Source organism: Thunnus albacares, chromosome 16 (genome assembly GCF_914725855.1).
Source record: "Thunnus albacares chromosome 16, fThuAlb1.1, whole genome shotgun sequence".
NCBI lineage: Eukaryota > Metazoa > Chordata > Actinopteri > Scombriformes > Scombridae > Thunnus > Thunnus albacares.
In genome coordinates, this window is record NC_058121.1 from 26519014 (window position 1) to 26532461 (window position 13448).

The 13448-nt window shown below is 37.2% G+C and overlaps 3 protein-coding genes across 4 annotated transcripts in view; all 3 read left to right on the plus strand.

Moving 5' to 3' along the window:
• Nucleotides 1–3123: 3123 nt before the first annotated feature.
• Nucleotides 3124–6501, plus strand: LOC122965565. Its single transcript, XM_044329716.1, has 7 exons — nt 3124–3221; nt 3357–3644; nt 3791–3877; nt 3978–4006; nt 4622–4678; nt 5064–5132; nt 6108–6501. Coding segments are annotated over exons 1-7 (654 nt in total). The 5' UTR covers nt 3124–3220; the 3' UTR covers nt 6231–6501.
• A 1054-nt stretch (nt 6502–7555) lies between these two features.
• Nucleotides 7556–11329, plus strand: LOC122965557. The gene is made up of 9 exons (XM_044329702.1): nt 7556–7645; nt 7865–8173; nt 8315–8593; nt 8685–8735; nt 8970–9065; nt 9160–9188; nt 9931–9987; nt 10081–10149; nt 10431–11329. The coding sequence occupies exons 1-9, from the start codon at nt 7585–7587 to the stop codon at nt 10533–10535; spliced, it is 1056 nt and encodes a 351-aa protein (XP_044185637.1). The 5' UTR covers nt 7556–7584; the 3' UTR covers nt 10536–11329.
• A 230-nt stretch (nt 11330–11559) lies between these two features.
• Nucleotides 11560–13448, plus strand: part of vash2 (vasohibin 2) — a 31007-nt gene continuing 29118 nt past the window's right edge. The window contains exon 1 of one of the 2 annotated variants that reach the window (XM_044329699.1): nt 11560–12599. The gene's annotated coding sequence lies outside the window, so the exon portion shown is untranslated. The remainder of the gene's footprint in view (nt 12600–13448) is intronic. The other variant, XM_044329700.1, reaches the window with a different exon arrangement.

The window sequence follows — 13448 nt, forward strand, 5'->3', positions numbered from 1 at the left end:
ATAAGTCCTTACTTGCAGATAAAAAAGTATTTTGCACCAACTCCTATGTAGAGACTAATGACTGAAATGAGTTCACGGTGTTGTTTATCAGCATTTGTGTTATGTTTTTAATCCTTTTGAGGCCCATATTTGCAGTACCTTATCTCTCCTGTTTGGTTCAGTTTGGGGATCTAATGCCATTTCTCTAAATTATACCAAGTCTTTATTTATTTTGAGGGTTTTACATATATTGTTCCAGCTTTTTAGTGTGTAATCTACTAGGGATGTACAGATAGCCCAGTATTTGTATTTGTATCTGTTAGGGGTGTGCCCGAATACAAATACATTATTCGGCAAAGCACAAATAGTGGGTTTTATACGAATATTTGTTTCATACAAATATTTTAAAATTTGTTTTGTTTTTGGGAAGAAAAAAAACCCGTCAAACACCAGTTCGCAGGTCGGTTACATCGTTATCTCAGTCTCTCTCCTCTGTCAAATCTATCAGGGTGAGTCCCAACAGACTCTACATAACCTGTTGTTCCCCCTCTCCTTTCCACAAAGTTAGGTTGTAAAAAAATAGGCGATAAATGTAAAGTGCAAAGCAAGAATCGCCTTTTAAGTTCTTCTACATGTTACATGGTGTTTTATGGGTGTATAAATAGGTAGAGGTCTGTCTGCAATGTGTCGATGAGTAAAGTTTTAGCTCAGTAATCAGCGCAGTCGTCTATGATCTGGGAGACTCCAGTTCAAGACCTGGTGTGGGGACCTCCTTCGTAAGGTAGTTTATTCATGAACACTTATTGTAACATTTTAATTTTCTAAAATTAAAAGCAACAAACAAATATTTTTGCTGCCTCGACAAATACAGATACAAATACAAATACTGGGCCCTCTGCACATCCTTAGTATCTGTATTTGTTGAGGCAGCAAAATTATTTGTATTTGTATTTGTATTCGAATAAAAGTGGAAAGAGGCTTAAAAATTCTGGTTTTGTATTTATTACGCTGTTAATTTTAGAAAATTAAAGTGTTACAATAAGTGTTCATGAATAAACTACCTTACGAAGGAGGTCCCCACACCAGGTCTTGAACTGGAGTCTCCCAGATCATAGACGACTGCGCTGACTACTGAGCTAAAACTTTACTCATCACCTCATTGCAGACAGATCTCTACCTATTTATACACCCATAACACAGAGACAGCACACCGTGTAATGTGTAGTAGAACTTCAAAGATTTTTGCTTTGCACTTTTCATTTATTGCCTATTTTTTACAACCTAACCCCTGATGATTGACATGTTGTTGTTTTTTCTTCCCCAAAACAAATAGTTTTTAAAATATTTGTATAAATAATACAAATATATAAATAATGTATTTGTATTCGGGCACACCCCTATAATCTACCCATCTGTTTGGTCTGTTTTTGTCTATATACAGTAGTGTTTTTGGGGGTTTTTTCAGTTCAGTTTGAATTCTTTCTCAGTCAATAGCCACTTTGCTTCTGCTATGTCCTTCAATCATGTATTGTTGTAAAAACATTTTTGTCCAGCAGGGAGTGCAGTAGCTCAACTAGTAGCACAGTGTAAAGAGTAGTGATAAGCCAACATTATTATGACTGGTTTCATTAAATAAGTAGTTTATGACAACTTTCTCTGTGTGAGCTTGCAGTCACATGCTTTATTACACTCAGTGATGGATGTATGCCTAAATAAACTGGCTCCTAATAGAATAGAATACAACTTTATTGTCCACTACAGTGCCTTTGTCTCACCAAAACACAAAGCAGGACAAGAACATGCAACATACACAACAAGCAACATATGGAACAAATGTGGCGACAAGACACCACCTAAAAATAGTATAAAGTATAAAGCACACGGCAGTACACAAATTAATGATAATAATATTAACAATAGTGGTCAAAGTACCCAAAATGAAGCAGAAAACAGTAGAAAATGATGTGAAAATACCATGGAACAAGAACTGCAGCTCAGCAGTTGAGTTTAAAATGTTGATTGCACTCGGAATAAAACATATAAAACATATAAAGAGGGTTCAGTCATGTAGTTATGAACGTGTTCTGTGTTGTTTTGTATGTATTTTCTTGTTGAGTTTTGTGTAAGGTCCGTTTAGGGACAGGCATTGCAAAGCTTAGGCTATAAATGCAGTCCTATGTGACGACATTGGTTCATGCTATATACAGTACTTGTCCCTATAACAATAAACATGAAGTAAATTAATAAAAAATGTGCTTGTGTTCACAGTTAAAGATTGATTCATATTTATTGTTATGTCCATTATTGTTTCATATGCAATAATTTAATCTGCTTTGAACTCAAAGGAAATAATTAGAGGAAGTAAGATGTGAGATTCATAATAAACAACTGAAGTAGTGGAGTCTGTAGGACCAAAAAAAGGGGGATATATTTTCACTGTCACCTGCCGTAGGCGCATCAGGTCAGAGTTATTTTTTTATTGATTTATACAGTGAAGAAGAAAAGGAATAGCTGATAGGTTCCGCTTGTGTAGAAACAGCAAATGACTTCAGAGGAAAAGAGTCACGATGAGGAAATACTGAAGACTATAAGAGGACTTTGACAGTTGAGAGAGTGAGAACAGGAAATAGAATCAGACAGAGACACGGAGGCGAGATGGATGAATGTAGATGGATTAAAGTGTTTTTTTTGGTTATACCAGTGCTTCAGTTTACAGGTAAGGATTCATATAACACATATACAGTATAAGTGACAGGACAATTGAGAAACTTGATTTTAGTAATGTTACTAGTGTGCTAAGTACGTTGTCTGTTTTGCTGAGTTTAGTGGTCTCTTGGACAGAGGAGACAGGAAGTTGTCATATTTTTATTTCAGTTTATTTTTTTCATATTTCTCTCTCATCTTCTCAACAGCAGTAACAGGACAAGATTCTCACATCACAGTCAGAGATGGAGATGAAGTCAGTTTGCCTTGTGGAAATGTGATAAATGATCAGGATCAATGTGACAGAACTACCTGGCTCTTCAGTGGTTTAGGAAGCACAGCAGTAGAAGTGCTGATTGAACTTAGGCAGATTGGTGAAAAAGCCAAAGCTAAATCAGACAGACTAAGTGTTACAGTGAACTGTTCTCTGGTTATAAAGAAGGTCACAGTTGAGGATGTTGGTGATTACACCTGCAGACAGTTCGAATCAGGACAACAACAATATCAAGACTCTCAAGTTTTTCTGTCTGTCGTTACCAGTGAGTATTTACATCATTATGTTTTCAGCTCAAACTGTTGTCTAAGAACAACATACTCAAAGATCACTATAATTATGATTATAGTGATGATGTTAATCTCTTGTCTTTCTCTCACAATATCTCCATCTTCACCAGTGACTGAACATAAGGACACTGATGAGGTGACGTTAAACTGCTCTTTGTTGAAACGTGGACAGTGTAAACATAAAGTGAAGTGGCTGTTTGAGGGTAAAGATGTAGATAAAGACAACAAAGACTTGAAGACATCACAGTCTGACTGCTTCGCCAATTTGACCTCAACGATTTCTTATTTTACTTACATATCAAAGAATTATGTGTCCTTAAAGTGTAACGTGACAGATCCCTACACTGGAAAAGTGCAGCTGTTTACCTTCAGTACTCAGTCTTCAGGTGAGAAAGCAGGTAAGAATATGATGAGCTGTTTTAAATCACCTCATCCAGATATGAAAAATGAATTTACTTTGTGAAAGCCACATACGATTTCACCCGCAAGACTCATCAAAACAGAGAGCGGCAGACGAAATGTAATGTATTAATTCTCTCTCCAGATTGGTGGTGGTACATCATTGTGGTTGTGGGTTTAGCAGCGCTCTTGATAACTGTGGTGGCACTCATCAGATGGAAGAAAGCTAAAGGTGAGAATATTCACAGACTTCTATAAACAAGATTCTTTTTCATATAAAGCTGGATTTTCACTATAGAAGCTAAAGTTGACTCTGTCTTTTATCTTTCCAGCAAACGAAACAAAGATGGATGACAACATTGTGAGTTTAAAAATAGAATAATTGTTGAATCATTATGATTTTACAGTGCAAACCAATGTTTGTGGTTTCACTTTGACTTTAACTGTGATTTCATTCAAAGGAGAATTAGAATAAACAGTACTAAGACTAGGTGTAGCAAAAGTGAGTTATTGTGGAAAACAAAGCAAAAGTATAGACAACTAGGACATGTTAGAAAAGTTTACAGTGCACCTTATAAAAAGTTAGAAGCTGCTCTAAAGGTGCAAAACAATCAGATCTGGGAGGAAGAGGAGGTCGACTCCAGGGTGTCATTAGTGGGATGATTTGGCAATGAACACAATGCATTAAAGCCTCCAAAGTGACAAAAAGAGTTGAATCAACACATCTCTGACACATTGCCAACAAAAACTGAATATTATAAGCTTCGTAGACCTCATCTGTTGTTGCATTTGTTGCATTTTGTCAAGAGAAGATGAATTAATCTGCTGCACTTAGATTATAGAGATTGTATGAAACCTAAACCGATATATAAGATGTCATTACGATGCATTACTTTAATGTGCTCTGGCAACATTTTGCATTAACTGAACTGTAAGATGCTTTTTGGTGAAATGTAAGCAGACTGTATTTGTTCAGGTGCTTACCTCAATCCCTGCAGTGACTGAGTCTGCTCCAGAAACCAGTCAGGTCACGGTGAGCTCGCACACTACACCCAGTACAACATTATACTCACTGTTAACGTTTATAGCTTTTAAATGTTAGCTTTTATAAAACGTTACATAAAGCTAAAGTAAGAGACATGTTCACACACTTGAGACCACTTTACTTCTGCAAAAAATGAGGAAGGAAGGTGATGTGACAGGCCTTTACCAGAAAAAATATGATGAAAAGAGTCAACAGTGATAACCCTCAGAGACCACAATTATTTGACCACAAATTTGAGACATAATTCTCACAAAAGTTACAGAACACGACTTGCCAATGCAAGTTAAAATACTGACAGTGATAGAATAGAATAAAAGCATGAGAGTGAATTGATACGTTACTGAGCCGCCACTATGTTGTCTTCACTGTGTAGGCTGATCCCGAAGACGGTGTTTCCTACGCCTCCGTCAGCTACACCAAGAAGACCAACAGTGAAGCCCAGGTAAGCTGTCAGGAGAGTGGAGTGGAAGAGACTTTGCTTTTGCAGTTGTTTGCAGTGTTTTGTTGTTTTCTGCTATGCTATACGTGATGTGTTTCATTTTATGATGTTGCACTATGTTGTTTTAATGCAGTGTTGCATTGCTCTGGGTTATGTTGCATTTCATTGTATTTTATACAGTTCAATGTAAGACTAAAGGGGGCTGAGCTTTTGACCTACCTAACCAACTCAGAGCAAATCTTCCTTTAATCATGACAGAAAACATATTTTTCTCGTGAGGCTTTTCATAGCTAATTTTTAAATTTTATCATGAACATTATGAGGTCTATATTTTTTATTCAGGGTGTCTACTGGAATATCTTTGCATGATTTACAGTTCAAAAAACTCCTTATTTATCTTATACTGGCCCTTTATGCAGCCCCTCGGTTCAGCCTCCGTCTGAAACAGGCTGTTTTAGCTCCTGTCTCTTTAAGGCCCGCCTCTGTTTTGATTGGTTAGCTTAGAGGCTACGTAAACAAACAGTAGTAGGATTTCACTTCTTTTCTCAATCTTTACTCAAAATGTCAACTTCTCAAATACATCAGTGCATGTTCGAGCCGAAATCGGATCTGAAATATGCAAGTGGGTAACGCAACAACCTGTGGAAAAACCTTAGCAACAACCTTAGCAACAACAGCTACCAATAGATTGAGGGCATTTGAGGGCATGTGCAACAAAACAACAATTAAATCTGCATAAATTTAGCTAGCTAATCAGGATGTGCCAACTTGAATACATGTGGAGCCCACAGATATATAAATAATACATAATATATAAACATATATAAATAAACTTTATTATCATAATAATAATAATGCTAGACATTGTGTTGTATCTGTGTGGTGTTGGGTTTCATGACGCTGCTTTGCAGTGTGTTATCTACCATCATGTACCATTACGCTGTGCTAATTTATGTCTGTTTCCCTCTTGTTACACAGGTTCAGGGTAAACATAATGAAGATCATGTGACCTACAGCACTGTGAAATATTCCTCCTCTTCTGCTGGAACCTCCAATGACCCCAGAAACGTCTACGCTAACGTCAATAAACTGAACAAATAGGAGACCAGTTACAGTACATGTCATTACACTTACTGTATGATACATATTTTACATCAACTGATTGGTTAAAGCTTACTGTGTAATAACTATTGTTTACTTCTGTGGGGAATTTATCTATGTAATCCATACGTTATGTATTTACAGTATGCAGAGTTGTATGCACATTTGTGCCTGGTTTTTATTTTACTTGTATTTTAATGTTATTGTCTTAAATTTCCGTTTGAACATGTCAGAGAGACTGCTTTTTGAGTTTTTCATTTCATTTTCAGGTTTTAATGCTGTGAATTTTTTTTGGCGGGGGGGTGGGGGAAGGGGCGTTATGCCTTTATTATAGAGACAGTGCAGATATGAAGGGAGAAAGAGATGGGGGGGGCTACAGGAAACAAAGGCTCAGTGCCGGATTTAAACAACAGATGTTGCAGTTGTGTGGCAACTTAAACAGTAGGCTGCCAGAGCGCAATGTAAAAAAAACTTTATCCAGAAAATGGAGTAATAGGTTAACTACACACACACACACACACACACACACACACACACACACACATTCACACTCACACACACGCTGCTGAGGAAAACACCAGGCAGTCTCGCCCTTGAGAAGTCTGTGTGTCATCCCTTCTTTATCCACCAGGGGGAGCTGGACACATGGCTGCACCTACTGCCTCATATGTAGTGCCATCCTGTTTCTGCTGAACATGCACTTGACCATGTACAGGAATTAATCAGTATTTGAAATGTTATTGGTGAGTCCAGGTACACAGACATATAACCCCTTTCCCATCCTGTGTTTTTTAGAACTTTGTCATGTATCTCTGATGTGATTTTCTCAAGGCCTGTTTTTTAATAAATGACTGTTAACCTTCAAGTCTGCTCTGCTGTCTCTCTTTCTTTAATTTATTTGTTGGTTTATTTAACAGTGCACATTAATAAACATTTCTGTAAATGCGCCAGAGTTAGCCAAGAGGCTACTTTTCATCTGTAGTCTCTGGACAGATGTTAGAGTCAGAGTCACCCTGCTGCTATCTTGGTGCCTGATGTTATTTCAGTGTGTGGAAGGATGGGGATCAGATTACGTTCTTTATCTATCAATAACCATATATGAACCTGCTTGCTGGCACTTATTGTATGTAGTGATGTGTTGTACAAATGTTATGTAGTAGTTCAAATATTTTGAGTTTTTATCACTTTTGTAAGCATGTAGCACTGCTGCATGTGTTGACTAGTTGCTGACACTAACAGATAAACAGCTTATGAAAAAAGGGAAACTGTCACTGTGAGGAAGTGATATTCAGGAAGTATGTGGTGTATTGCATTTCTTTTAGAGGAATAGACGAGTGATTGACAGAGAAGAACAATGGTTGATTTCAGACGGATTAAAATGTCTTTATTTCTGATACTGGGGCTCCAGTTTCTGGGTAAGAAAACTTATAACATGTTACAAAAAGTTGCTTCATTTATGTGGATATTTCTAGTACTTTATTGCTTTGTGCTGTTTGTCTTTATCATGGTGGAGTTTGAGGGTCATTTGTAAACTTCTGTTGTATCTAAAATGATCCTCACATTAACTATGATCTTAACAGACATATTCTTATTGTAGTGTATTTGTTCATGTTTGTATCTAATTTCCTTTACAGCAGTAACTGAACAAAACACGCCCGACATCATTGTCAGAAGTGGAGATGAGGTCACCTTGCCTTGTGAAAATGTGAAGGACAATCAGCATGAATGCAAAAGTACTACATGGATCTTCAGTCGTATAACAGGAACCGCAGCAATAGATCTGGTTACACTTGGGCAAATCAAAGCTAAATCAGACCGATTGAGTCTTACAGAAAGCTGCTCTCTGGTTATAAAGAAGATCACAGGTGAAGATGTTGGTCTTTACTTCTGCAAACAGCACAAATCAGATTACACCTCTGCAGGTTATCTGTCTGTTGTCAACAGTAAGTATTCACATCATAATGTTTTCAGCTCAAATTGTCCGTCTAGAGCAACATAACTAAAACATTTAAATAATTATGACCAGTAATAAAGTTAATTTTACTCTTGTTGTCTTTCTCCCACAATATCTCCATCTTCACCAGTGACTGAACATAGGAACGGTGATACTAAGGTGACGTTAAAATGCTCTGTGTCGACACGCGGACGGTGCAAATACAAAGTGAAGTGGCTGTTTAGGGGTAAAGATGTCGATACAGATAACGAAGAGTTGAAGACATCACAGTCTCGCTGCTTGGCCAATCTGACCTTTACGACCTCTCATTTTATTTACACACCAAAGAATTATAAGTTACTGACGTGTAACGTGACAGAAAGCAACACTAGAAAAGTGCAGCTGTTTCCCTTCATTCCTCAGTCCTCGGGTAAGAAACAGGTGAAAATATGATGAGCTGTTTAAAATCACTTCATCTTGACGTGAAAATAACATGTTTATTATATGTATTTTTTCTCAAGTAGGAAAAAACAAAACAGAATCTGGAAATATTTCTACGACCACAAAGCAAGGTATATTTGATATACAGTATCTCTCAACATTCTTTGTCTCTGTTTTACGTTCTCTCAACTTTTGAAGTCAAACATATGAAAGTTGAATTATTTACACCAAGTTTTCACTTAGAAAAAAGCAAATGTATGTTTCAAAACATTTGTGAAAAGTTCACGCTGTTCTTCCCTCTTTTAGCTACAGGATGTCGAACACAACAGAAAGTTATAGTCAAAGATGTGTCGTTCTGTTTCTAGATTGGTGGTGGTTGTACATCATGGTGCCTGTGGGTTTAGTAGCGCTGTCAGTAATCGTTATTGTTGTTGCAGTCATCAGATGGAAGAGAGCTAAAGGTTAGAGCATTTACAGATAAAACTGTTAGAAACAAGATGAACTGATCAACCTTTATTGTCACTATGGAAGTTAAAGGTAACTTTCTCTTTTCAGGGAACAAAACACAGATGGACGGCGATGTCGTGAGTTTAAAAACTAAATAATGAAATGTATGATTGAGACTTTACAGTACAAACTGTCCTTTTCGGTAGTTGTTCCAGTTGAAAGAGAATAAGATTGGAAAAAAAAAAAAACATTATTATCATCATCTTAGAAGTGCAAGCAGAAAATAATTAACTGTGGGGGAAATCAAGATAGAATATAAACCCCCCAAAAATTATCCTGTGCAAAATATTAAGTACACCTTACAATATACAGTATAATAGAGTCCAATACTACAGCTACTCCCAAGGATGAATTCTGGTTGGGCAATGCATGTGATGTGATTTGGGTGGTCTGATTAATTGTAAAATATTTGGGCTTAGAACCACTAATTCTGCATTATTATATGTTGTGAATAATTGTCAAGTAAAGAGGACCCGTCCAAATCTAGTTTTAACAGCCTTATCTTTTTTATAAGGTACATTTTCTAACCTTACCTTATGGAAATTCCCTCTTGTGAAGTTTTGAGGGGCCTAATGCTCAAAGCTCTCTAGCTTGCAACAATAGAGTTCAGTTAAAGTGTCAATAGAAGATTGTAAACCTCACAGAGACGGTACTTGTAGAGCGACTGTTGTATTGGATTTGATTTAGTCAAATCAAATACATGTCGGTTGCAGCATTGAAAACTTTTAGCCTTTCATCCAAGAGGTTTCATCACACTACCTGTATCACATGTGCCTCGGCAACGTCTATATTTACTAAACTTTTGGCATATTTGTCCAGGGACCGAGCTTAAACCCTGCAGTGACTCATTCTGGTCCAGAAACCACTCAGGACATGGTGAGATCTCACACAACACTTTGAATATAATAATAAATATTTTTAATAGAGTAAAAGTAGAAGAGTGATCAGTCTGTTGTCTTCACTGTGTAGGATGATCCTGAAGATGGTGTTTCCTACGTTTCCATCAGCCACATCAAGAAGACCAACAGTGAAGCCTGGGTAAGCTGTCTGATTGGTTACACTGGTGATGTTGGATCGTGATGTCGGTCACAAACCTTGTTCTGATATGTTGCATTGATTCTGTTACTTTGCACTGTGTTGAACTGTGTGCTTTGTCATATTTAAGTGCAGAGAGTTGGTTAATATGTTGTGTTTCACTGTTGATCCTGATGTTTATTTTGCTCTGTGTTATTTTGCGTCGCGTTGCTACGTTGTGGTGAGTTCTGTCGTGTCATGTCCTGTTGTGTAATCCATTGTACTATTTCCCTTTTGTGTCTTAGGTTCACTGTGGTGGCGATGCAGTGACCTACAGCACTGTGAAAGCTTCCCAGTCTTCTGCTGGAGCCTCCACTGATCCCAGCAACCTCTACGCTACCATCAACTAACCAACCACATGACAGACCACAGACCACTTCATATCATTACATTTGTTTTACATTGAGTGTTCACTAGTTAAAGCTTTCTGGTGTGGAAACAAAGTCAGTTTTTACTCCCTGAGTGAGTTTGGACTGAACTTAACCAGAATTCACCCATTTTATTAAGCTGTGTTAGTGGTACTGAAGTGATACCTGTAAGAAATTTCTCTATGCAGTCCAAATCTTGATGATTATTTATTTAATATTTTATCCTCATGCTCTAACTCAGTTAGCATGCAGCATTGCACTGCTTTTGATGCAGCTACACAAATGCATCCAGGTGTTTTTTTTGTCATTTTAAGTGTTGTAATGTAACAGTGTTATAGTGTTATTGTTAACTTTACCAAGTGATCACCCTTTTTCCTCGCTATATTGCTGTAAAAAGCTTTTTGTCCAGAAGGGGGAGTTATACGTTAACAAATAACACAATGTAAAAGCAATACAACATCCATATGGCTGAATGCCATACAATTACGCCATATATTGCTTAATAGACTTGCTGCCAGTCACATCATTGTCCTGTGATGGATGTACTTGTGCTGGGTGGTAGTTTGAGGATTGAGAGTGTTTATTTATAGCTATTTTAATTCATTTTAGATGTTTTTTCAACCTGTAGTCGTTTTATATGTATTCGTGCATCATTTTAATATTCCTTCCTCCTATAATATCATATCGTTATAATTATTTACAACCATATTTTGTACTCTTTTTAAATTCAATTTAAAACTGATGTTGTAATGTGTGTGGTTAGACTTTAAGTTCCCCTCCACTAAAAGATAGTTTTCTTTAAACTTTTGAAATGAAATGTATTTGCATATTTATATATTCTGAATTTTTTTTAATGAGGGAGAAGGGGGTAGGTCGCATTTTAAGGATTTTAATAGGATAATTGAACTTTTTATGGAAAAACATCAGACACGTTATTATTCAAATAGAGTATTTTATATACATCATAAAACATGTCTGGAGGGAATCTTTAATAATTATATTACACTCTGTTTTATTCATACTTAGAGCTAACCTTGTTAAGCACCTGAAAATGTACAAAATGTGCCAAATCAACAGATGCAACAAGAGGCAAAAAAATCCCATTTGTTGCAGAGATATCACTTGTTGACGCCTCCGTCCATCAGAATCCACCAATCAGAGAGTAGCGTCGGTTCCAAATATGGTAGAACGGACTCTTCGGCCCTCCCCTCTTTGTTGGTTCGACCAATCATAAGCCGCCGAGCGTTGGAGGCTGCCGGGGAGACGAGCTGCGATAGAGGATAACAGTGGGTTGCTAGAAGGACCGTTTATCCCCATTTAATCATGTGAGGGATTGAAGAGGGCTTTTTTATCAACATGAGGTCGGATTTTCTGGGGAGACAGTTGATATTGAGGCGCCGTGCAGGCTGCTGACGGGCAGGAATGCACAGAGGAGGTCATTTTCCCGGACTGGGGTAGAGGTGGGAGGCAACGGCCCCCGCAGAGCTGCGAGACCAGCTAGCTTAAAACAAGCATGACTTCCGGATAAGATTTTCAAAATTAAAAAAAAACACAGACCGGGAGTTGTTTTGTTAAACATTCCGTGACCTTTACTCGTGCACCTGAAACCCCTCAGATGAAGAAGTGACGGACTTACCTGAATGCTGTAACGCTGCTAGCGCTAGCTCTTAATAAACGCAAGATTGACACACGTACTGCTTTTACTTAGAAGTCGATTTTGCTCTATTTCCGGCTTAACGGCTGTCGGCGACTTGTAGCTTGACACATACAAGAAGGGGTGAAGTTACAAAGCCTTGAACCAAAACAAGACTTTACAGCCTGTAGTGGACAACGAAGCCTTGTTATGAATGGGACCTACCTCCTCTCACTGTGCGTTTTTCGATTCAAATGCCTTTTAAACCGGAGGGTCCGTCGTTTATCTGAAACCGGAGCCTCGGTGGAAAATACGGTACGGTTGGATTAATAACGGTTGGAATATTTCAGCGGATGCACTCGAAAAAAAAAACCCCTGATAACGAGATGAACTTGTGCCTGTGATACTCACATGTGAGTTTTGAAGACGCTGAAAAATTTAATTTTGTATATTCTGCCAATGTAATATCATTTAAAAGAAACTAGCATCTCTTTGATACTCATTAATGAGTTTATACACCGCAGGTAAGTTAGGGCTGGATATGAAAAAAATCAAATATCATGATATTTTTGACCAAATACGTCAAAATCAATATTGCGATAGTATTGTGGGGATGAGTATTGGTGCTTTCACAAAATATTATACACAATGAGATTTTTGATAATTAATCATCAGTAATGTTTATATAGTGACTAAGTGGGTAAACGCCAATAATAGAACAGCTGGAACAGTCAAAAGTTCAGAAAATGACATCACTTTACTGTAATGCAGCATTTAAAACCAAGAAAACACAACTCTTATCAGGATATTACAATATCCAAAATACAAGATAATATCTAATCTCATATTACAATATTGATATATTGCCCAACCCTAACCATAAGTGAAGCTTATCTTTATGTAGGGTAGATTTCTAAGTGTTTTTGCATCAGTAGGAGTCAACTGCTAGAAATGTTTGTTATTTAGTCAATGTTTATTTTATCATGTTCAATATGATTTTGTCTATATGTGCTACAATAGGATGTTAAGTGTCATTTTAGATGAATAGTTTCTTTTTCTTACAGTTATTGTAAGATTTCTATTCATTAAATGAGTCTTTGTCAACTGTTGCTGTATTGGGCAGGGTTTTGCTTCCCTTTAGGGATTTTTAGTTATGTTGTCAGGAGTTAATACTCCATTGTAGTACCAACTTTAACTGGGAAGTACCTGAAAAAACACCAGTGTTCCTTCATGTAAACAGATACTTGGTGTAGAAACCTGTA